We start from the raw sequence: 26,436 nt of genomic DNA, 5'->3' as shown, positions 1-26,436 counted from the left end.
GAATTTCCCACCAGGACATTTGTGAAAATTGGCTCTTACTAAGGCTGACTGGTTTGCTTTAGCCTCCACTACCACCGTTGGATCTCCATTACGTGGCAGCGTCGATGTGATGATTCTGAATGTTACTACAACCATTGCTTCTGCAGCTCAATCATTGCTTCTGCAGCTGAATTGACAGTCCATTGCTCCTCAGGTTGCGCTCAGTGCCTTGGTGGTGGCCAGAAATCGCTGTTGCAATTAGAGATCGTAGGCAGGCCCTCCAACATCATAAGCAGCTCCCTCAATGGAGCACCTCATTGTCTTCAAATGTCTCCACAACCAGGTCTGTCAGCTAATTAAGAGACAGAAGCAGGAGTGCTGGAAAGAGTACATATCCACCATTGTAATGCGAACCTCTCCTTCCCAGGTCTCCATTAAGATCACATGGCTTTATAGATGTCAGACCCCTGCAGGTATACCTGGCATTTCCACACATGGTGCTGTATGTAACATCCCAGATGCAATCGCAGAGCGGTCTGCTGAGCATTATGCTCGAAACTCTGTGTCTGAGAATTACCATCCCGCCTCTCATACCATAAAACACTGGGTGGAATTGTACCTTTCTTTTACTACACAACACCCTCAGCCGTATAATGCTCCATTCAGTGAGTGGAAATTTCTCAGTGCCCTTACACGTTGTCCCAACATAACCCCTGGATCAAGTCACATTCATCACCAAATGATTAACCGTTAGTGCGTTATCAGGGCTATCTTCTTGTTGTCTTCAACTAGATCTGGAGCGATAGCAAATTCCCGTCACAATGGCGAGAAAGTATCATCGTTCCAGAGCTAAAACCTGGTAAACCCCTCTAGATTTGGATAGATATCGTCTTCTTAGCCTTACCAACGTTCTGTGTAAGCTCCTCAAACGTATGGTGAGCGAGCAGTTATGTTGACTCCTTGAGTCTCAGGGCCTTTTGGCTCTGTCCCAGGGCGGTTTTCGCTCCACTACTGTCAACTTGGTATATCTAGAGTCTGTCATTCGAATGGCCTTTCCCGCCGTCATCACCTTATTGCTGCCTTTTTTGACATGATGGATGCCTATGACACCACTTGGTGACACACATCCTTGCAACATTATGTGAATGGGGTCTCCAGGGCCTGCTCCCGATTTTTAAACATAGTTTTTTGTCGCTGTGCACCTTCAGAGTTCGAATCAGCTTCCTACAGTTCCCGACATATCGAGGAGAATGGAATTCTGCAGGGATTTGTATTGAGTGTCCCTCTCTTTTTAGTTGCCATTAAAAGTCTTGCAGCTGCTGTGGGTTCTGCAGTATCAGCCTTCTTATATGCCGACGACGTTTGGATTTCCTTTCACTGATCTACTATTAGTGTTGCTGAAAATCTATTGCAGGGAACCATACAAAAGGCGCATTCACGAGCTCTCACCCATGCCTTTCATTTTTCAGCCGGCAAGACTTGCGTCTCTCACTTCTGTCGCCGTCATAGAGTTCACTCACACTCACGATTTTATTTTGATGACCTTCTCCTTAATGTACTGGACTCTTATAACTTTTTAGGTCTGATTTTCGACGCCTGTTTAACTTAGCTTCCCCATCTTCGTGAGCTTAAGCAAAAGTGCTGGCTGTATCTTAACATTCATCGTTGCCTGAGCCACACCAATTGATATGCAGACTGCCCTACACCGATGCAGTTGTACAAAGCCATTGTACAGTCCTGTCTTGACTATGGGAGCCTGGTGTATGGTTCAGCATCGACCTCAGCATTGCGGATGCTGGGCCCTCTACACCACTGTGGATTTCGACTTGCAATGGGAGCTCTCCATTTGAGCCCTGTGAACAGCATAACTCGTGGAAGCTGTAGCTCCTACATTGCAGATCAGGCGACAACTGCTTGCCAGGTATACCACACACGTTTACAGCTTGCTTAGACATCTGAATCACCATCTCCTTTTCTCCAACATGGCGATCCATTTCCCACAGTGGCAGCCCAGATTGGGGATTCGAATGCAGTCCCTGTATCCCCTCTCACTGAACTCGAGTCTTTCCCTCTACCACTTCTCCTCTGTGTCCACTCATGCACACCTCCATGGGGTCTATCTCGGCCACAGCTTCGTCTGGACCTGTCACGTCCCAAAAGATTTAGTTCATCATCGGCACTCTGTCACCTATTTGTCTCTATTCATGACATGTCTCAGGATTCAGAGATAGTTTACACAGATGGCTCCATGGTTGATGGTCACATTGGGTTCAGTTATGCTCATTCAGGAAATAGTGACATGGCTGCAGTGTTTTCACTGCAGAGCTGGTAACCATCTCTCAGGCTCTAGAGCATACCCATTCCTGCCCCACGGAGTCCTTCCTCATTTGTAGCGACTCCTTCAGCACCTTACAACCTTTCGATTAGTGTTATCCTCGCCATACTTTGGTAAGGCCATCCTAGAGTCTGTTTACATCCTTGAACGGTGTGGACGGTCAGTGGTCTTCATATGGATCCTGGGACACGTCGGAATCCCGGGAAATGAACTTGCTAACAGGCTAGCCAAAGAGGCTATTCGTAAACCGAGGCTGGAGATCGGCAAACCGGAATCTGATCTTTCATCAGCATTATGCCACAAAAAGTTTTCGGAATCTGGAATACTGAATAGTACATCCTAACTGCACCCAATAAATTACATGCTATAAAGCAGACGACAAATGTGTGGGCGATATCCGTGTGAGCCACTTGCAGGGAATCCATTGTCCTTTGCGGGTTCTGCATCAGCCATACTTGGGTGACTCACAGTCATCTCCTCTGTCACGACGACCCACTCCACTGTTGCTGTGGTTCTCGATTGACAGTAGTCCACATTTTGATGGACTGTCCCAATCTAGCCACCCTGAGACGGACTTTCAACCTTCCTGACCCACTACCTATGGTGTTAGGTGACAATGCCTCAACAGCTGATCTAGTTTTAAGTTTTTTACCGTGAAGGGGTTTTTTGTCATCCTATTTAAGGGTGGTCGTCTCAGCGTCATTTTTCAGGCCCACAGTCCACCTGAATTTAACTCTTTCTCCCTCCGTTTTTGGCTGGAGATTTTAGTGTGTTGCAGAGTGACTGGCTCATCCTTTTTTTATTCTTGTGATCAGCCAGCCAAGGCCGTCTGCTATATTGTTTTAACACCTGCTACCGCTTTTTTCCTTTTAGTTAATGTTTCCAACTTTGGCTTGACACTTTCGTTTTCTCCTTTAGATGTGGCTAAACACACAGTTTTACGCATTTTATTCTTTTCCCGGAATTCAGGCGATAGAATTAATTTGGAGTATGGTTTTAATCCGAGATCTGTGTGACTAAGGAAAAAGAGACTAATAACCTTACAGTCTATTTCCTTTAATCTACAAACCAAGCAGCCATCCAAGTTGCAAATGGTAGTGGATTGACGTCAGTGGAATGCACGCTATAGACCGTATGGCTTGGAACTCTCCTCAAAATAACCAATTTGCAACATTTCGTTGTGACACTGTGGTGCCAACTGCTGCTCAAATTGCAGCTGTAGATGCAATGCAATGTGCCACAGCCATATGTCAAACACTGTGGTCTTCACTCTTGACGATGCCATGTGGTCATTTGGAACCCAGACTTCTCGTGACCATACATTCTCGCGACCATCTCTATCAAAAGTCATCTACAGTGGTTACATTCCTGCTAAGTTTTTTTTTTTCGGTGTCGTAAAGTGAACATTCAGCTTCTATTAGCCCTATTAGATTATGTTATTCAAACTAGGTAAAAGTAAACGTCGTGTGACTAGGGCCTCCCATCGAGTAGACCATTCACCGGATGCAAGCCTTTCGATTTGCCGCCACTTCAGCGACTTGCGCGTCTATGGGGATGAAATGATGATGATGAGGACAACATCCAGTCCCTGAGTGGAGAAAATCTCTGACCCAGTTGGGAATCGAACCCAGGCCCTTAGGATTGACATTCTGTCGTACTGACCACTCTGCTACTGGGGGCAGACATTCAAACTCGGTGAGGTCTTGATAGTACTGTATTTGTCGCGGGAAAGGCATTCGTGATTAACACCAACTCACCACCTCTGATCTCAAACGTGAGTAACGCTAACGACTTTTACAACATGTATTTAAATCAAACCCAAAATGTTCAGCTATAGCTTTAGTACGGTCCTACTTGACACATTCACGTCATTTAAACATCTGGATGTAACGCTGCAAAGCAATATCAAATGGAACGAGCATTTGAAGACTATGGTAGGGAAGGCAAATGATCAATTTATTGGTTTATTGGGGGAATTTGAGGAAAGTGTGGTTAAGGAGACCATATATAGGGCGCTAGTGCGATCTATTCTTGAGTACTGCTTGTTTGGGATCTGCACCAGGTGGGATTGAAAGAAGACATTGAAGCAGTTCAGAGGCGAGCTGCTATATTTGTTACCATTAGGCTCTATCAGCTTGCATGTGTTACGGATATCCTTCGGGTACTCAAGTGGGAATTCTTGGAGAGAAGATGACGTTCCTGACTGTAGAATTATCCTTCTGCCGCCAACACATACTGTGTGTAAGGACCACGAAGGTAAGATATGACAAATTAGGGCTCACATGGAGCCATATATAGAGTCATTTTTACCTGACTCTATATGTGAGTGGAACAGCAAGGGAAACGACTAGTAGTGGTACAGCATACCGCACCATGCAGCGGCTTGCGGAGTATGTATGTATATGTAGATGTAGGTGCATTCGCATAGTAGCACGACTCTTATACGACTGGTGCGAAATTTGAATAGACATCATGTTTCAGATCCAGGGACACAATTACCAGCTCTCGTTTATGTCACACAACTCCTTCGTATTTGAGATTTTTTTTTCTGTTAATGCACCTTTTCAGTGATGATAAGCGGCTTCGAAAAAACTCCTCTTCCATTTAAATGAAACAGCGCAGATGTACGTATTGAGACGTAACACCTGCAATGCAGAATCGTTGTAGCAGAACGTTCTGAAGGAATGAAGATGCTGCACGTTTTCAAATTACGTCCTTGTGGGTCAAGAGGAATTTGTGATAGTGAACATTGGTTTTGCCCAGGCAGATAAAGATCCATCCAGACGATGCCTTTTTCTGTTCAACTTTACACGTGCACACACATTTCCAACACTAGCATGCATGCATTGGAGGGTGTACACTATAATGCATTGCTTCCCAAGTTACACTACTGGCCATTAAAATTGCTACACCACGAAGATGACGTGCTACAGACGCGAAATTTAACCGACAGGAAGAAGATGCTGTGATATGCAAATGATTAGCTTGTCAGAGCATTCACACAAGGTTGGCGCCGGTGGCGAAACCTACAGCGTGCTGACATGAGGAAAGTTTCAACCGATTTCTGATACACAAACAGCAGTTGCTTGGTGAAACGTTGCTGTGATGCCTCGTGTAAGGAGGAGAAATGCGTACCATCACGTTTCCCACTTTGATAAAGGTCGGATTATAGCCTATCGCGACTGCGGTTTATCGTATCGCGACATTGCTGCTCGCGTTGGTCTAGATCCAATGACTGTTAGCGGAATATGGAATCGGTGGGTTCAGGAGGGTAATACGGAATGCCATGCTGGATCCCAACGGCCTCATATCACTAACAGTCGAGATGACAGGCATCTTATCCGCATGGCTGTAACGGATCGTGCAGCCACATCTCGATCCCTGAAACAACAGATGGGGACGTTTGCAAGACAACAAACATCTGCGCGAACAGTTCGACGACGTTTGCAGCAGCATGGACTATCAGCTTGGAGACCATGCCTATGGTTACCCTTGACGGTGCATCACAGACAGGAGCGCCTGTGATAGTGTACTCAACGACGAACCGGGGTACACAAATGGCAAAACGTCATGTTTTTGGATGAATCCAGGTTCTGTTTACAGCATCATGATGGTTGCATCCGTGTTTGGCGACATCGCAGTGAACACACATTGGAAGCGTGTGTTCGTCATCGCCATACTGGCGTATCACCCGACGTGATGGTATGGGGTGCCATTGGTTACACGTCTCGGTCACCTCTTGTTCGCATTGACGGCATTTTGAACAGTGGACGTTACATTTCAGATGTGTTACTACCCGTGGCTCTACCCTTCATTCAATCCCTGCGAAACCCTACATTTCAGCAGGATAATGCACGACAACATGTTGCAGGTCCTGTATGGGCCTTTCTGGATACAGAAAATGTTCTACTGCTGCCCTGACTAGCACATTCTCCAGATCTCTCACCAATTGAAAACGTCTGGTCAATGGTGGCCGAGCAACTGGCTCGTCACAATACGCTGGTCACTACTCTTGATAAACTGTGGTATTGTGTTGAAGCTGCATGGGCAGCTCTACCTGTGCACGCATTCCAAGCTCTGTTTGACTCAATTCCCAGGCGTATCAAGGCCGTTATTACGGCCAGAGGTGGTTGTTCTGGGTACTGATTTCTCAGGATCTACGCACCCAAATTGCGTGAAAATGTAATCATATATCAATTCTAGTGTAATATATTTGTCCATTGAATACCCATTTATCGTCTGCATTTCTTCTCGGTGTAGCCATTTTAATGGCCAGTAGTGTATATGGAAAGCTCGAAATTGTGAAATTTATTAATGTCCTCAATGTCTTGTGCAAAGAATCTATAAATCTGTTTAAAATATGTTGATATCATTATTTTATGAGAACCTTCCTTTTGCATGAGAGAAGAAATTTCATCATTATAGGGAACAGACTAGAACATAAACTGCAACTGTTGAGTATGACACTTTCACCACTACACTCTAGAAAGGCTAGCCTACTAGTTACAGACATTAGGAGAAGATATTTCTGGGCTTCTGTTAGACCACACTGTAGATAAAGAGCAACATTCGCATTTAAGGATACATAAGCTTGTGTCACCAGGTGATACAAAGTAATAACTCTTCTTGCAACAGTACTCGAATACAGTTGTACTGTACAGGCTGACAGACCGAGTTCTCTGAAACATTCCACAGCAGAGACACCTAAAAAAAGGCATTGAACTGTTGATAAAAGCAGAGGGAATTGGAGTATATGATATTTGTACTAGGGCGGTAAATATTTAACGTAAACTGGAAGAAAAATGTAATTTTAGATTATTGTCGCGTCCTTCACCAAATGGATAATACTGTATTTCCAAACAAACATTTCATTTGTTAGCATTCGTCCAAATCATGTCGAAAACTAGGCACTGTCAGTCATTAAATGGAATTATACTGTCCCACTGGTTATGGTCCTACCTCTTTCAGATTGATGAGGTGTTGATGTGTGACAAAGTATGTGACTACCAGACAGAATTACGGATGGTGTAAGGGAGAGTGTTGTAGCGTGGACACTTTTGAGTATTTCGCATCTAGGAAGCCATGTAGAGGAAGTTTTATATATTTTCCTATTCTGTTTTTAAATGACTGCATTCAGTTTTTGTGTCTGCATTATCTTCTTGAAATTACAAAAATTACTACATAAAAATAAGATTTTTCCGAAAGTGAAGAGGTGTTCTGCAGTTCTATGAAAACTTAAAACTGTTGCACTTGAGGAAAATTTTTCATTACTGTATTTAATGTTCTATCTGTTACAACATTACTCTGCTACACGCAAACAATCAGCAAGAGAAATCAGATGAAATAGAAATGTTATGGGGAACCAGTGATCTAGTAATTTCCATTTTCAGGGCAGATAACGCTCTTACAACATTAAAAAACTTATAAATATCACATCTCTCTTAGTAAACAACCTTCTATTTTCAGTTAAAAGATGCTACATGACTGATGAAATATAATTTAACTGATCACACTACAACTAGTTTTAAAAATATGTAAACTTTTACTCATCGTAAGATTCTATAGCTCGAGAATTAACGTTATCTCCCTAGAACAATATGTACCACAACAATAAAGGCCATAGAAAATACCAGAAACTGATTATGGGTGTGTGTAGTGGGCAGTCCTTCAAGTGATTTCTTAAATTAGTCAGTAGCCTGAAACACCAAGCAGAAAACATTGTGTGATTTTATTTTAGAATTTTGTTGTTGTTGTCGAGGGGGGGGTGGCTTCACAGTTTCAACATGTTTTAAGAAAAAAACATGGTCCAAACAGGTTATAATATATTTATTGTTCGTGCTATTAGCTTATTTTTGACTGTTAGTCATTTTATGCCCTTTTCCCCAACCCTCAAGTTCCACATCACATTTTGCTAAGTAGGCAGTATATATGTACTATCTCTCTCCTATTTGAATGTCTGTGTAGAAAGAAATTGTCTCAGTGTGAAACAATACTTATATGGTAAGCATTTATTTCGTGTAGGTACTGGGAAGTTATAAAAATTAGAAACACATATTAAAGAGAACTACTCAAATGTGGCATGCTACACAATTTAATCATACATTAACTAATAACAAACTAGGCAATTTGTGTTGCAAAATAGCATAGTTACAATTCTGAAGAGGAAACAGCAAACATAGAAATAGTTGTTGTGTGAAGACTGACTCTAGACAATTGCCTGTAATCATTCTTTGGTTGTAAATTCACTTAGCCATGTTCCCCATCCACAAGAACCAGTAGTGTGTGTTGGTTGTGATGTTCTTATATCATAATCAGCGTAATTCACTTTCAAATAGTGGTTTATGTTTTCCAAAATGAAGAGTGCTATAACTTTGTAGAAGTCTGTCTTTTTCCCTTTATAGATTTTATAAACAGATTTTCCAAATATATACTACTGTACATATTGTTGGTGAAGTACATTTTAATGAATGTCAGAATGTTTGGTTCACCTTTTATTTCCACAATGATCTGCTGTTGGCATCTAACTCAGGGTTTGATTATTATGTATTATTTCATGTGTTTTATGTTAAGAAAAGTCGCTATCTCTCAAAATTCGTAACAAAAGGGTTCAACATTCGTGTATATGTTTGTCAAATTTACAATTAAAATCGTATTTATTATGACTGTTAGCACACTATTCACTGGTATACATTGTTGAAGCGTTAATGATTAACGTCAATTACTTTTTAATATAACTCACCGTTACTGCAAACTCAATTGTGAATGACCAGGCTAAAAAGGAAAAAAAATGTTTCATATATAAGGGCAAAACACTTACTGCATTTTGTTTTTGTGTATAGTATTTGTAATTCTTTTATTACACACAAAATGCAAAATGCTATAAACAGGGATCTAAAAAATTAAAAAAAATTGCTTTAAAATTCATCATACTGGACACACCTTTTATAAGATTCTGCAGGTGTGTTCTTACTTTTACCAACATGTGACCTAAACACATGACCTAAACATCCATAAAAATGAAACTGTGCGCTTGTTGTGTACAGAACCAATTATCGAAAACAGAAAATAATCTTTATTCTTCGTCAAATATTGAGAAACCGAGTAAAACAATAATATTAACATTGGAAAAAACCTTACGACTATTGGGCTGAAAGGCTTTCTCTGTTAGTAATTCATAACTAAAATGGTTACTACGTTGTTAAAGCCATCAAGTGAGAACTTACTCTGATAGAGTTCCGTGGATTTCGCTACTCTGAGTTGGCATGATTTGGCATTCCGCCGCAAAAGGTGTGACTTAATCTGTTATGTGCAGTATCTGTGTATATTTGTAGGCAGATATCCAGTTTTTTGTGGACAAGTGAGATAAGTCAACTTGAGCCTTCGATAACATCCATCCGCCTTGAGGCATGCTATTGTACTACTGGTGTGAGTGACGTGATTCATCGGTCAGGGCTTATACAATATCTTTGGTTGTCTTTGCAGCTAGCGAAAACACTGGCTACAGTTTACATGTACTTGGAATCATCTTCCAAATACAGAATTGTTGCCTGACATTCTATTTGCTTTAAGATGTTGAGTCTCAGTTTGTGTGTTACAGTGATGTTAACCTGTTAAAACTTGTTTTACTTACACACCGCATTTTGTAGACAGCTGCGATTTTTAGCTATTGGTATGTGTACTGATATCGCTTTTTGGCTTTTTTTAACTTTTTTCGGTTATTATCTGTTTATATTGACATTGGTGCTTACGTTGCGCTATATAGGTCAGTGATGTTTTCGACATCCCCTTTCGTTAGTTTTTGCAGTTTTTTACTGTGTGTTTTGGTATCGCCATTTAGTTTTTTGTATTTCCATCCGTTTTTTACTTATAGTACTGATATCAGCCAGTTGACTTGGGATATATAGCTAATCTAATGCTTTCGACACCATGTTTCGATAGTTCTCGCGATTTTCGCTATATGTATTGGTATCACCTTTTGACTTCCTTAGCTGATATACGTTTTTTGCTGTCTGTATTGCTATCTGTCTTTTCAGTTGAGCTGTATCGATATCGCGTTTCGTTAATTGCCGTGATTTTTGGCTATTTGTATTGATACCTTTTGTTGGCTTTCTATATTGCTGTTGGGTGTGTGCCATTTAGTATTAGTATCGGTCTCTTATGCTGAGCTGTATTGGTCAAGTGACATCTTCGATGCCCGTTATTGTTGGTTCATGCTAATGTTGAGGTTTTTGTATCTTTTAAACCAACGATTGTGTTGTGTTTCTCAGGTTGAGGCGTTTCATATATTTTACAGTTGTATTTCTCCAGTTGTTATTTTAGTTTCTCCCCATCCAGAACTGCTGATTTCCAATATTTTTCTCGTTAGCGTCAATATTTATTATTAAGAATTTGCAGGATTTTCTGTTTTATGTTTATATTTAGGTGTCATGGGAAGGGGTAACTTCACTGGTTAGCGTTTTGAAATCGTGTTTGTGTAGCATTCTGGAGCTTGTAATGACGTCAGTGGCCAAAGACAATGCAGCTATCGACGACTCTGCTTTATCTAGCGAGAGCATGTAAAACTATCTCCGTCGTCATATATTAGGAGTTTCATAACGTTTACGAGTGCTGTGCAAAAAGTAAGTAGAACTATGTCGTCAGTTGTAATTTACCTTTTTGCTTTATACAGATTTTGGCAATTAGCATCCTCATTCAGACTAGCATTCCCCTTAATATAGCGTGTTTCACGCCATTCGAGGTACGTTTTTGATAGTTTTCGGAAGTTTACGAGTGTCCCGTATAACTTATTTTGCAATAAATCGACGGATACGAGTTGCAGTTGTGTTCTACAAATTTTGGCAGCAATACCTTAGGAAAATTGTTTCTCATAATTACCCTGTAAATAAACACATTGTTACTGCAATATTTCGCACTGTTATCTCCTTTTTGACCAGCTTGTTCTAAGAAAGTATTGAAAAACAAAGCTCCTACTAAGGAAACTCCTGTGGCATAATATTGTGTTATGTGCACAATGTAATTGTGATATCAATTTCCAGTTAGTTTGCCATTACAATTGCAGTAAATAATGTGATTATTTCTTTTCAATTTCCTTTACTGTCGAGTTTGTTACACAAGGCTGTTGGATAGTGTAAACTCGACAAAAAAAATTTCGACATCCAAAGTTCCGAGTATCTTCTACATTTATATATATACTCCGCTGGACACCAAGCGGTGTGTGGCGAAGGGCAGTATTTACGCTAAAGTCATATTCCCCCCCTCCGTTCCACTCGCGGAACGCGCGAGGGAAAAACGACTCTCTGAACGCCTCAGTACGAGCTCTAATTTCCCTTATCTTTGAATTGTGATCATTGCGCGATTTAAAAGTTTGTCGTAATAATATATGCTCTACATCCTCGGTGAAGATCGGATTTCGGAATTTAGTGAGCAGCCCTACTGTTTAGCGCGCCGTCTATCTGCAAGTGTGTCCCACTTCAAACTTTCTATGAGATTTTAACGCTATCGCGATGACTAAATGTACCAGTCATGAATCTTGCCGCTCGTCTTTGGACCTTCTCAATCTCTTGAATCAGACCCAACTGGTAAGGGTCCCATACAAATGAACAATACTCCAAGACTGGACGAACTAACGTATTGTAAGCAATTTCCTTTGTTGAAGGACTGCATCGCTTCAGGATTCTAACAATAAACCGTAATCTAGAGTTCGCCTTACCTGTTACTTGTGTAATCTCATTGTTCCATTTGAGATCATTTCGAATAGTCACACCCAGATACTTGACGGATGTTACCGCTTCCAAAGAATGGGCATTTATTTTGTACTTGTACGTTAATGTGGATTTTCGCTTTGTTATACACAGTAGGTTACACTTACTAATATTGAGAGATAATTACCAATCATTACTTCATGCAATTATTTTCTGCAAGTCGTCTTTGATTTGCTCACAACTTTCGTGTGATACTACTTTCCTGTAGACTACGGCGTCATCGGCAAACAGTCTAATACCACTTTCAATACCATCAACCAGATCGTTTATGCAAATCACAAAAAGCAGAGGACCTATTACGCTGCCCATGGGCTCACGTGATGTTATGCTTGCTTCTGTTGAAGTGTCCCCCATTCAGGACGACGTACTGGTCTCTGTCTGTTAGAAACATTTCTATCCAACCACATATGTCAGTGGGCAGACCGTAAGCGCGCACGTTTTTTAGCAAGTGACAGTGTGGAACTGAGTCAAACGCCTTTCGAAAGTCGAGGAATATGACATCAGCCTGGGAGCCGGTATCTAGAGCCTGTTGTATATCATGCACAAAGAGCGCCAGCAGTGTCTCGCATGACTGCTGTTTCCTAAAGCCGAGCTGGTTTCTGCAGATGGTCTTCTCAGAGTCTAGAAAGGTCATTATGTCTGAACACAAAATATTTTCCATGATTAAGTACTCCCAAAAGACATTGTAGTTGCAGACTAGTTGTTGTTCTCAGGCAGATGGAAATCGATCTGGTGCTGTTGAACAATTGAAAGTTACTGCGAATCCAAGTACAATCCTATGCACAGTCACATTACCAACATGTATGAGGTGCTGTCTCCCGCTAAAACTGAAACTGATTCGATGTGATACATTTTACCTTTAGGAAGATCACAGTATCCCACACCAGGACGACAGAAGAGTAAACTTTTAGGGTTCTGTTAATCGTTGGAATCTTGAACACACAACGAAAACTGGCAGTCACTCCTTAGGGAAATGGCAGCAAGTTACAGAATGGATCAATATATGCAGTTACAGTGTCTGCCTGGAGGCTTCATCCAAGAAGCTATTCTGGCATCCAGTGTTGAATAAGGGTGGAATCATTTTCATATTATGGAAAGAATGGTGTGTGCTGTCTGGAATCCTAGGTCATGCCTGCATCATTCCGGTGACTTGAAACAAGGTTGAGGAGATCAGCCTTGCTCATAGAACTTCACTGAAGCACACAATCCTCAGGATTGTATCCAGAACTCATCATCACCTCTTACTCTGAGTGGAGTGAAAGTCTTGAAACAGATACCTTGAAGGTTATGTTACAAGCTAGGATGTTACTTCCTACACTTTCGCCATAGGGTCGAAAACTATGGGGTACTCCTAAATGTCTCACAGGGGCACTACCCAGGAGTTTGTGCTGTATACAAAGTTTTATTTTAGATTTAGAGACTCTATCCAGTCCACATGGTAGCTTTAGACCCTGACGTATATGTGTAAATGCCCCTCACAAATGAAACTATTGAAATCCTAGTGATCAACTCCTGAAACATTCCGAATAAAGTGCCATAATTCTAAGCATTCCCAAATATTATGTAATAATGCATACCGATAGCCAATATTAATGCATCACAATTCGAATCAGTCACTCATGTACATGTGTGGGTGTAATAATTTGTGGGAATATGAAAGATCACACTATCTCATTCATATATTAAGTTGTGGACAGAATTTGGTTCATTGCTTGAAGTCTGGAAAATGCATTTATATTACAAAGAAAATTTCTAACAAAACAATCGATCCCAACTAGAACATTGTTGAAGTGTATGGTACCTATACCAAATGAGACCAAGAGGGGATATTGCACTTGCAGAAGGAAGGGAAGTACGAATGGAGACAGATTTTGTTCAAACCTTAGGAGACTGCGACGAAAATACTGAAAATCTTGTTATTGTGTTTTGTGTGGCGAAGATTGGGGACCAGTCAAGCATCTTCCCAGATGAGCGAGGAAAACCACGTTAAGGCTACACTCAGGCTGGCCAGTGTTACAGTGTCTATTAAGCTATACAAGCATGTCGAATGCGGGCACTAACTAGTACTTACCAACTTTCAGGTATTTTAATTACCAATGGTGAATAATAAATCCAGAAATTTACAATATCTATCATATGTAAGTCCTGTAGGGACAAGGAAAACATGTTTACACCAAATTTTAACACACATGGAGACATTTAAACTGATATTCGTTTGGTGCTCGATACTGGAATGGAGTGCAAAAAAACCACCCTTTTCTGACACAATATGCACTTCACCATAGGTTGCATAAAATGGGAGTAGATGCAGAGCAGTGTGTTAATGGTGGGCCATGGATCATAGGCTCAACGTAGCGGAATTTTGTCATGACTGTTAAAAGGTTCCCTAAAATTTACATGTACACTTATTGTAATAATGTGTCTGTATTTAGACGACCTAGAAAATGAGCAGCAATCATGAAATAATTGGTAAAAGAAGAGGTACATCTGCAAGTACTTAGTAAACTAGGACTCTGAAGTGTAACTGGAGAGGTCTGACTCCAACCGTGGGAATATCGTCAAGAGTGTAAAGCACACACCATGTGTTCCTCTACATCTAAGCTATAACAAAATAGAGACTTTTCGTGGACGAGAGGAATAAAAAACTTTTTCACTGCTTGCAGATGCAACCCCTCATAACCTTTTCATACTGGTGAGAGTTTGATTTATAGTTATGACTGTGGGATACCAGAAGAAACTGATCACACACTATTTAAATGCTCTATGCACATACAACATATGTCGTTGAGAAACAGTAATTACAAGTTATTAATTTATTTGGCATAGTTATAAATAGGGAAAACTGAAAGATAATGGACAAATTTTCAACTCAGATTCGAGAAAGAGAAACAGTTAAAGAAAAGCGTACTATGTTCTGTACTTGGATCACACATAAGCGAACATATTGAAGCCATGTACACTACAAAAGAGCATAGTAACAATCGCAATGTGTGGGCTGAGCTGGAAGACTGCCTGTAATGACTGTTTGATTTAGTTTCAATTCTGTTAATTCTTCGATAGTAGTGGATTAGTAGGTACTTTGCTGAAATAATTGATTGGGGTATGGAATTTAGGTGAATTTAGATTTGATAGAAGGAAGCAGTGTCAGAATAAAGTGCACTAGTGAATGATCCGCGTTATACTGCGCTATTTTCCTGTAGGAACCGAAAACTAATAAACATGCTATCTTAAAATTTAATCAGAACTGTCTGTAGTAGTATAATCAGAATTTTAGCTGTACAAGTCCTAATTTTATAATTTAGGTATTGAGCCATTCTGTATGAGTAAATGTATCTGTCAGTCAACAATTAAATTGTAATTAGATTGTAAATGAGGCAAGAAATGTCTAACTTAATTTTCTTGAAACTTATGAAACTTCAGGTGAGACTGATGTAGCTGTCAGTGTTCCTCACAGTAAGACGAATGCATGTGCAAAATTTCAAACAAATCTCTGATAAATCTTTCTCTGTACATCCTTCTTTATTTAAATACTGTTTTCCTGCAAGAACTACACCGCCCTTTCTTAGTCTGTAAAAGTTTTATTAACTGTTGCCCGACTGAGTCAGTATCTCCTGTAGTAGTCTAAGAAAAGTCACTCATTGGTGATTTTTCTATGGAAAGCTGGCCATGACAACGGTACCTTAACATGTACAAAGACATTAGTGTGTTTCAACAATGGGGATGTTTGAAGATAAATGCATGCGGTATCCATTTGTCTTTTCTAACCCCACCCAGAGAATTTTGTATATGTGGCAGTGACATTTATTCACGTAGTTTTCTGTGCTGTTACATTTTGCAATGACAGTACCAGTTATATATTAAAATCACCTCGGGGTTTTCTACCACATTAATTTAGGTCGTGAATTGGTTTTAAGCTTAACAATAGCATTTTCAGATCATAACTACTGTTGTCAAAGGGAACACATCATTCCAATATATGTTGCATATGAAAAGTGAAGTGTAATATGTTATTCAATGTTTTTAATTATGAAGTTGTTCTAATGACAACTGAATAAATGGATTAACAAAACAATATCAATGAATTTTAGAACATCAAAATCAGAGATAAACCGACCAATTTGCAATCTCTTGTTACCATAGAATCATGCTTCATGCGACTTCAAGACTTGTAACAGCCTCTTCAATGCAGAAATGTTCTGTGATATCGAGCTGGTGTGTTCCTCATTTACACCCTAGTTTGTAGACTTTGCCAGATTTATTGCATTCGTTGAGATGTTGCGGGGCATTTCGGATTCTACCATATGTTAAAATTCTTGTTCATTTCCATAATTGTACTGTTAGACAAAATTTTCTTACACTGTTTTTCCACTTTTTGTGCAGTACTGTCCCCGTTGGCGTGGAGGGCAACAAAGGCACTGGTGCCAGTGGCAGTTTGGTTACCAAAGTTACCCTGCCTGGAGCAGCAGGCAAGGGTGCTATCTGCAAAAAGACGTTCCCACAGCGGCAGCACCCAAAAGATCAAAACCACGTGGACAGTCATGAATTTCCGCATTCCTGTAATGTGTGTCACAAGACATTCACAAGGAGTAACTCTTTAAAGACACACTTCCGCCTGCACACTGGTGAGCGCCCATACAGCTGTGACTTGTGTCACAAGAGATTCAAGAGAAGCAGCATTCTGAAGGATCACGTACGTGTTCACACAGGTGACCGTCCCTGCAATTGTGGTGTGTGTGGCAAATCATTCAGTAAGGATAGTGACCTGAGGAGACATATGACTGTGCACACTGGTGAACGACCATACATATGTAGCATTTGCAAGAAGACGTTTTCACAAAGTAGCACACTGAAGCACCATTCATTGCTGCACACTGGCGAGCGCCCGTTCAGCTGTGACATTTGCAAAAAGACATTCACACAAAGTACTCACCTGAAGCAGCATTCACTGCTGCATGCTAACGATAGTCCCCACAGCTGCGATTTGTGCCACAAGCGATTCACAACCAGCAGCATCCTGAAGGATCATTTACGGGTGCACACAGGCGAGCGTCCCTTCACTTGTAACGTGTGCAGCAAATCATTCAGGAAAGATGGTGACCTGAGAAGGCATATGAGTGTGCACACTGGTGAGCGCCCATACGTCTGTAGCGTTTGCAATAAGACATTTGCACAAAGTAGCACACTCAAGCATCACTCATTATTGCACACAGGTGAGCGCCCATACAGCTGTGACGTTTGTAACAAGACGTTCACACAAAGTAGTACACTGAATCAGCATATAGTGTTGCACACTGGGGAGCGCCCGTACAGCTGTAACATTTGCAAAAAGACTTTCACACTCCGTAGCACTCTGAAGCAACATTTTCGGCTGCACACTGGCGAGCACCCATACAGCTGTGGCATTTGCAGCAAGACATTCACACACAGAAGCTGCCTGAAGAGGCATTCAGAGAAGCACAGTCATTAATGCCCATATAGCTGTAGTGTTTGCCATAAGAGATTCAAGGGCATCAGTCTCCTGAAGGAGCATTTACATATACACACTGGCAACTAATACTTCAGATGTGGCATGTGTGGCAAGTTATACAGGTGTCGGAGGGATGAGGCACAACACCTGGCATGAATCGCTGATTAACACCCGTAGAACTGTGGCGTTCATGACAAGTTATTGGCACAGAATGGTACACCTTCAAATAACCATGTATGTAGGGTGTTCATACAGGAAAATCAGCTTATTAGTTGTTGGTGAGTGTTCCACGTTGTATGGCAGTGGTCCATGAAACTTTTCAAATCCTAACATTTTGTCCAGTTGTAGCGAATCTTGCCAACCAAAATTAAGACTCAGTTTAACCAGCAGCACATCTGAAGATGTCAAGTACTGCTGTGGACGAAACATTGGGAATGAGAAAGTTTCATGGACCACTGCCACACAATCAGGAAGAGTCATCAGGAACTAAGCTATCTAGTCATTAGAGCTTTCATTGTAAAATCATCATATTGCAGCAATTTGTTTCACAGGACATTTGAGAGCAGCAGTCACTTTAAAATCTACATAAAATCACCATGACTTTTTTGCTGTCAGACACAAGTCTGACAAGAAAGAGGTCTTAGGGGATAATATTTCAACACTGTCCTGTAATCATGATTGATGTGTCACTTGAATGTATGACAGGGATGTTTGAGGTGTTTCAGAAGATTGCTGAAATAATAAAAATAGCCCTGCATTTTCGTCAAATTTACTTATTACAGTCATTTTCATATGCTTGTCAAATGCGTATGAAAGCTTCTGATTGAATTCAAGCTTGGTGAAATAATCTCATTCTTTTCTATGTGGAAAGAGACAGTTGTATATACTGCTATTTCAGTAACTGGATAACTCAGGCCATTATGATATGTTAAGTTGGAGGAAGCAATATGTATCCAAATCTGTACTGTTATGTGAACTCTGAAATTTCAGATTTATTCAGTGTGTGTCAGTTTACAATTTACTCTGACTTTCCCAACATCCAGATCAAGCTTAAATCGCTCTGGTCAGATATTCTCTAGTGCTTGGTGATATTGACAATACACAATCTTTAAGTAAAATAACATGAGATATTTTCAAATACTATCTGGCATTACGGTACTGAGTATATGCAAGGAGATATATCTGTCAGCATTCCTACAAGTAGCCACAGAGTCCTTCCAGAATCTGATGACAACGAGCCACTTTCACTCATGCAATTGTGAACAATTGTTGATCTGACCACTAGCATATGGTTCTAGTAGTGTGACCCAACACAATGATCTTCACATTGTTATCAAATAATTATTGTTAGACATAAATGACAACTTTTCAGGCAGTTGCCCAGTCTGTTGTGCCAAGGTTAGTGAAAGACTGTAGTACTTTAGACTTCTACATAGGAGATACATCATTTTTAATTGATAGTAGCAGCGAAATTTACAAGAAAAGTCAGTGACAACTGCCAGTGTGGTTTTCTTTCAGTCAAAAATGTTGTTTGAGGATCATTTCACCACAATACTGATAGCATGTGGCATTAGATTACATAGACAACAACAAAAAGGCTGTTGCATATCAGGCATTACAGAATTTATTATCAAAGAAAATCAATAATTCCTTTTACAATATTATGACAAGGAAACTTGCAACTCACCATATAGTGGAGACACTGAGTTGAAGATAGGCATAACAAAACTTTTTGTTGTGCTTATTGCGACTCAGCATCTCAGCTATATGGTGAGTAGCAACTTTCCTTCTCATAATATTGTTAAATTACGTTCTGGGTTTTTCATTATTTAATAATCACTTTATATATATATATATATATATATATATATATATATATATATATTATTGTTTATGCATGTCAGTCAAGTTTGCTCTCCTGGATGTCATTGACTGTATGCCTCCTTCATCTAAGGTACATAAACACTTCACTGTAGTTTTATTTCTCCTTAAGAAAACCCTTATTGCACAGTGGGATAATCTATGAACGTGTTGAGCTTAGACTCTTCCACCATTAAAAGCAAGTATCTGAGAAAGTGGTATCATGTTTGTAGATGTCAGTCGCTGATTATGTGTGCAGCCACTAACAGTAAGAGAAATTGGTTCCACTGGCTCACAGTGACTCGTTACATGCTTATATTTCCTCACTGGTATCAGGAAACTCCAAATTCAAAATGCTGATCAACAAATTGTGTGACCACAAGTAACATTCCATCATGACACTTCATCCACAAAATTCCCTTATTGCACAATACATTCAAAAGGAGAAAACATCATTTGTGGGCTACAAATTAGTGTGATGTTTCACGTAATTGTTCATAACTGAAAAAATCAACTTCCGTTTCGTCTTGCAACTATGAACATCAGATACTTTGAAGAATCTAACATACTAAATAAATGTATCATTCACACTGTAATGGAGTATTGTATGAAGAAGTCATACTCCGAATTTGCAGACTACACATTAATCCTACCTGCATGTCTTTGGGAACATTTTATCTTTCATGAACTGTACACTTAAAAATTCAGTAACGTTGGCATTTTTTTTTTTTTGCGTTACATGGAAGAAATGTCTAAACAAATCCTGTCATTCAAAATCAGCAATTTCCCAAAAAAATGTGCTATGTTTTTCGACAAGGTCCACATTAATCATTTGCATAGGGCAGACCATTCAACATAAAGTAGCATAAATGTTATTGAATGATGTATAATTGTGGACTAATGCAATGATGAAGCATCACAAGTATCACTTATCAATGGAATAAAAATACAAATTTTGTTATTAATATTGTCGATTTATTATATATCAAACTAATAATTCATTTTATAATAGTGTAACATCCATTTTATGAAGAAATTTTGTTTTAAGTAAAAGAAATAATTTCTTCCTTAAGTGGCAAAGATGAACCGAAAGCCAGTAATCATGAGTATAATTTATGTATCACAGCTCACTGAAGCGCTATCTCGTTAGTTATACACTTTAGGAATAGATATACCTGTGCATAAATTACAACACAATGTTCTTCTGGATCAGATCAAGAAAGTAATAGAGACATATGAATTACCATGGCAACAACCTGTCAGAGAATGGCCATAGTTGACCTCACATCTTAGTATGTCCACCGCTTTCGTATATCTCTACTTCATATGTCAATTGAAGACGATGCTTCTGACTGGTAACATAAGAATCATGCCTTACTTTCGTCTTCTGCATTGTTTCTGTGTGCAATATGTTAATTTCATGTTACAGAATATCCTATATACGTTGAAAAAGTGCACAGTAAAATTATTAGACTGGTACCATCCTGCTAAGTAACCCAATACTACACATTAGGTAGGTTCTGTGTGTGAATGTATCCAGAATTGAGGAGGCTCATATGTGACAAACTTGATTCGACAATATCGCTTTCGACCATATTGAATTTTCAGTAACTGAATTATTTTGATTGAGGTAGAATTTCACAGCTCATATTGATAAGATAGTTGAAGAGCAATATTAATTTCTGACAAACAGGCATGTTCATTTTTATCAGTGATAAAAGAATAATGCATTTCCTTGTTTCAGTAGTCATATTATCTGTATGTGTTGTCTCATAGACTCAACTTTGTGAAGCCTGCTAATGCAGCTAGGGTGGTGTAGAAAGCACCAATCTGACAAATCGTGAATTTCTGATCAGCTGCTTTTGACGCACATTTCCTGCAATGGAAATGGGCCCTTAAGACCTATCAATTAAGAAGTAAGATTACAAATATGTCACTTGATTTCGTGGTTTTAAATGACTGTTTTTGTACTAAGTCAGCAAATGTCACAAAATATTGGAATAAGGATTGTGAGTTTAGATTAGTGCCAAGATCTTCGTCTAATGGTCGATGTTTTCCATAGAATATTTTATCTGTTAGCTAATGTTAAGGAAATATTGGGAAAACACTAACAGTGTGGGAGTGGTAATTTCTCATTGGTCTTTAACCATATGTTTGGCAGATAATGAAATGGTTGATTTGTGGCAGTGTGTATGGGAACCAGAAGGATCTCCAGGTCATGAGGTATTTGAGATCTCTAAGTAAATATAATTTATCTTAGTTGGGAAACAATCATTGTAAACTGGATATTTGTTTGGTATGCTTAGAAAATTAAGAAAGTAGACAGTACTAGTAGTATAAACAGCATAGATTTAAAAACTGCTAAAATTGGCTATATTGTGCACTTAAATTGGTGGACAACGGAGTGGCCATATGTGTAGCAAAAAATATACTGACAGTTCTGTATTGAAGATGAGAACAAAAATCTTACCATGATCGTTCTTCGATTGTGAAGTGGTCTGGAGCCACAGGGGTGTAAGAAGACATGGTACAGTGCCAGACAAACAGCTTAAAGTACCGAAATATCTTTATAATGGCTATCCATCATGGTTCAGCACAGACAACAGCAGCATGTCTCAGGCGTCCAGTGGGTTCCTGTGTCAATGTGTGTCATCCAGAAATCCTGACAGAGCAGGGCATCAGCTGAGCAGCAGTGTGGGCTACATCTGCCCCTGTCAGTGATGATTTTGGCCCGTGCAGCCCTTATTGCCACGAGTGTGTTGGAGCAACTCACACATTCAGTGCTTTCCCGCAAGCATAATGACCTTGCTATCCTGCAAGCATAATGGCCATGACCCCACTGCCCTGTGATGATGGCCAGCAAGTTGCTTCTCAGAGCTGGCACTGGCCTTAAGTCGGGGTGGCTCTGCCTTCTGTGGTTTCAGGGTGGACTGCCCTGTCACAGAGTCGAATTGTGAACCACAAGTAGCATTCTGGACAGTGCCCATGCGTCACAGCTCTGTGCTTCCAGAGCTGTGATAGTAACACATGTCACTGTAGTACAACATAACTAGGTATTTATATGCTTTCATGCTGAGCTTGCTTGGATTTTGCTCTGCCTTGTAACATATATGCTTAACACTTCCACAGTGTCTCTGGTGCTTGGCTGCAGCTGGCGCAGCTGCAGTCTACTTCCATTAGAATGTGTTTCATACCAAGTATGGCCACTGGGCTAAGTTGCTCTCCTCTTTAACAAGATCTGGTCCCTTGGGTCGCCTTAGCCTAGATTATCCTTATGAAAAACTAGAGTGGTGCATATAAACAAGAGCTAAGTTGAGTCGAGTAAGTATTGGTGTTATACATGGTATAATTTCTTCCTCTTTGGTACTAGTTCTCCTTGTCCTGGTCAACATGCTGCATCAGCGCCTCCACAGAGACTCGCCCTCCTGTCCTTTAATGAGCCTGTCTAACGACTGAGGTTACTTGGGTACTAAATGTGGTACAACATAGTCCAGTTGATGTCTGTTATCCCTCCATAGATACAGTTGAAGCTGTGAAATACTCAGCAGGGTTATTCCTGAAACTGTGGCAGGTAGACGGAAAGGTGACTCCACTGTGTCACACAATGTCCCATTTATTAATAATCCACTCCTGTGTAGCTAAAACCTTTTTGCTGCCATGTGCTTCCCCTGTTAGAAACAACTGACTGCTACAAGTACTTTATAGAAGGTAGGCTTCAACCAATGTGCTGCCTGCTGAAACTGTAATTCAGGCATAACCACTTCTTTTGTGCAATATTTTTCTGTTTTCTGACCCTGCAGTAACTTCACTGCACATGAGATGTGACCTTCCCTCACTACCCCGTTAAGACAGACTGTAACCTCGCCTCTGTAGCACTTCTGCAATGCCACATCTTCCTATCCACGTGCCTTATTTTGTCCTCTGCAGTTGACAAAGAGTGCTGCACTTTTACACCGAAATACTTCTTCAGTACTGTCGCTTAGCAAGATGTATGTGGACTATGTAACATTGGATCCATCACTGCTTCCCTGCTACTGAAAAGGAAACTGAAATATAGACCTTTTCTCCATCGATCCTTGCTTCTTCTGTGGTGACAATCAGGAGCATGGCTATCGTGTGTACTATCTTGCCTCCTGACACACCTAACCTCAAGACAGGGATACCCATTACCCCTTTCTTTCCTTTAAAGTGCCCTGCTGCCCCACGACAGTTCATCTCGCCTATGCTATACATTATGCTATACTTATACCCAACAAAGACAAAACGTAAATCTACTTTTATCTCCTAGACCTTAACCTTATGGACTTCTTCTCAGTTGTTTGTCCAAATCTTCTCTAACTGTTCTAAATAATTTGCACGTCACATTGACAGCTAAAAAGTTTCAGGTATAACGCTTACAAAGGTGACTAGCAGAGGACAAAAATTAAGGCCATTTTAAATTACTTCTAGCAATCGAGACTTTAATGTATGACAATTAAATATTTTTTACACATACACCATTTTACAACAATTCCTGTAGCATAGTTCTTATGATAATTTTTGAATTATGGGTATTTTACTAACAACTTCTTAATTCAAAAAATTCGAATTGTCTGTTAATTTTTCCTAATACCAGGCACATCTGATTCTAAAAAAAATAATGCTTTCACGTATTTCACAGTAATGATCAGTTATTTTAGACAGGTTGAGGGTGGATGCCATTGTTCAGGTGTAGTTTATCAAATTCGTAAAACATGATGCCAGAAAATGCTAACGCACAAATGACTAAAGTTTAAGAATACCGTTCCGTAGATAAATCTGAAATGACAAACAGCTATCGTATATTAAATTGCCCAACAGTTTCCTGAAAAATGTTTTCCATCGCCGAAAAACTATTTATGGAGAGCTTCAATCACATTGGTAGCCAAATCGTATCAACAGTCTTTTCGTTGTTCTTCACAAAGACAGAGGTGTCGTTATGTCCAGGTCAAACTTCCAACAAAATGTGTATTATTTTGTGTAGCTGATACCAAATATTTCAAATGAAATATTTTTCCCGATTCTGATGCGTCCTTTACAAGGTTTTTGCTATCAAACATTCCTTTCTTTTTATTTATTGTCCTGGCAATCAATAGCGTGCCTTAATTCATGTGAATCTAAAAGTTGTCATTAGAGTGAATCACAGGACACGAAATATCATGTGTTCTTTTCTTGAAGTTACAATGCTCTCCCATACTACTTGAGTACTCAATGTAAAAAGAGATTGTCTCAGTGGCAAACAATAATTACATACCAAATATTTATTTACATATTTTAGTGGCTGGGCAGCTGTTTGTGAGAAGTGGTAAATCTGGGTTTGAACCCTGGCCCACCAGAAATTTCAATGTCCGCCATCACATTACCATAATGACCTGTGTGGTTGGAGGTCACGAAGTCCCACCCATCCCTATCCTTTCTTCCTCATTCTCTGTTTCATATAAACATTTATTTGGTATAAGTACACATAAAGGAAATGGAAATTCTTGAAGGTTAACAACACAAGTTAAAAAACTGCACAAACCTAGTATGCTGTACACTTGTATCATATATCAGTGAATTAGCAGTTAGGCTACATATCCTGCAAAATAGCATAGTGCAATCCTGAAGTGAAGACAGAAAACACAGAAGAAATCCTTCAGTGACGATTGGAGTTAGAAGGTTGCTTGTAATCACACTTTGAATTCAATTTAATTTAGCCATCTTTTCTATCAAGAAGTCCCAGCAGTGGGTGTTGGTTGTGGTACATTATTATCAGTGTAAATTACTTTTAAATCGTCTTTTTTGTTTCGCAGAACGAGGAGCACTGTAATTTTGTAGAAATCTGCCTTTTCCTCCGCTTAGATCATAAATGAGGTGAACATGAAAAGTCTTTGCGAGTGTACTTTATCATATATCAGAAAGGTTGGTTCAGCTTTTATTTCTTGGCATCCAACTCATTACTCTGTTATATTGCACTTCACATGTATTTGACACTAAGAAGAGTTGGAAATTCTCAAAATTCTTGACAAAGGGTTTATGTTTGTCAAATTTACCAATGAAATCATACATCATTTGTCCATTGGCACATTGCCCACTGGTAAACATTGTGCATTGTTAATGATAAATGCCAATTTCTCTTTAATACTACTCATTGTTACTGTAAAGTCAATGTTGAATGACCAGGCTATAAAAGAAAATGTATAAATACTTTCAATGTTTCATGTCTGAGGGTAAAAAACTTAATAAAGTTTCTTTTCTTGTGTGATAGTTGTAAGACTTTCATTGCACACATAAAGCGATAAACAGGGGTTCTAAAATATTAAAGAAATTACTTTAACATTACCACTCCACTCGCACCTTCTATAAGATTCTGCAGGGGTCGTTACATTTTTTTAACATGTAACCTGAACAAATGACCTAAAGACATGGCCTACAAATGAAACTGCACATTTAGGAACAGAATCAGAGATCGAAAACAGATATGCCAATCAAAATTTACGTCAGATATTGAGCAAGCGAGAAAAGGAATAACATTAATATGTAAAAAGCTTAGCGACTATTCACCTCACAAGCTTTCGTTTGTCGCCATAAGGAGAAAATAACAATTAATAAACTAATGCTAAAGTGATAACTGAGTTGTTAATCATCTCAAGTGAAAGACTTCCTGTGATAGTGATCCATGAGTTTCGCTGCTTTGAGGAGGCCGATGTGGCGCCTCAGAACCTACGTTTGGCATGCTTATGCAGACGGTGCAACTTAGACAAGTGCAAAATCCGTGTATTTCGCACATTTATTGATAATCTAGTCAGATATTCAGTTTTTTTGCCAATAAGCGAGGTAGATGAACTTGAGCCTTTGATACTGCCCGTATGCTTTGAACCGTGACGTAGTGGTGACTGATGTCATTCGTCAGTCAGAGATAATGCAGTATCTCTGCTTGTCGTAGCAGTGAGCCTGAGTGGTTATTACAATTTACATAAACTAGGAAATATTTAAGATACATAGTCTTTCCAAATATACAATTTTTGCCTGACATG

At 39.6% G+C, this 26,436-nt stretch overlaps 1 protein-coding gene across 1 annotated transcript in view; it reads left to right on the top strand.

The window, feature by feature from the left end:
- The window catches only part of LOC124717375 (zinc finger protein 501-like), a 442,600-nt gene extending 423,385 nt beyond the window's left edge, over window positions 1–19,215 (top strand). Inside the window, exon 8 of the mRNA XM_047244212.1 lies at window positions 16,456–19,215. Coding sequence (XP_047100168.1) covers window positions 16,456–17,542 — 1,087 coding nt within the window. The 3' untranslated portion in view covers window positions 17,543–19,215. The remainder of the gene's footprint in view (window positions 1–16,455) is intronic.
- The last annotated feature ends 7,221 nt before the right edge of the window (window positions 19,216–26,436 follow it).

The sequence above is a fragment of the Schistocerca piceifrons genome, chromosome 9, assembly GCF_021461385.2.
Source record: "Schistocerca piceifrons isolate TAMUIC-IGC-003096 chromosome 9, iqSchPice1.1, whole genome shotgun sequence".
NCBI classification, from domain to species: Eukaryota; Metazoa; Arthropoda; class Insecta; order Orthoptera; family Acrididae; genus Schistocerca; species Schistocerca piceifrons.
This window is presented reverse-complemented; position numbering and strand designations above follow the sequence as displayed.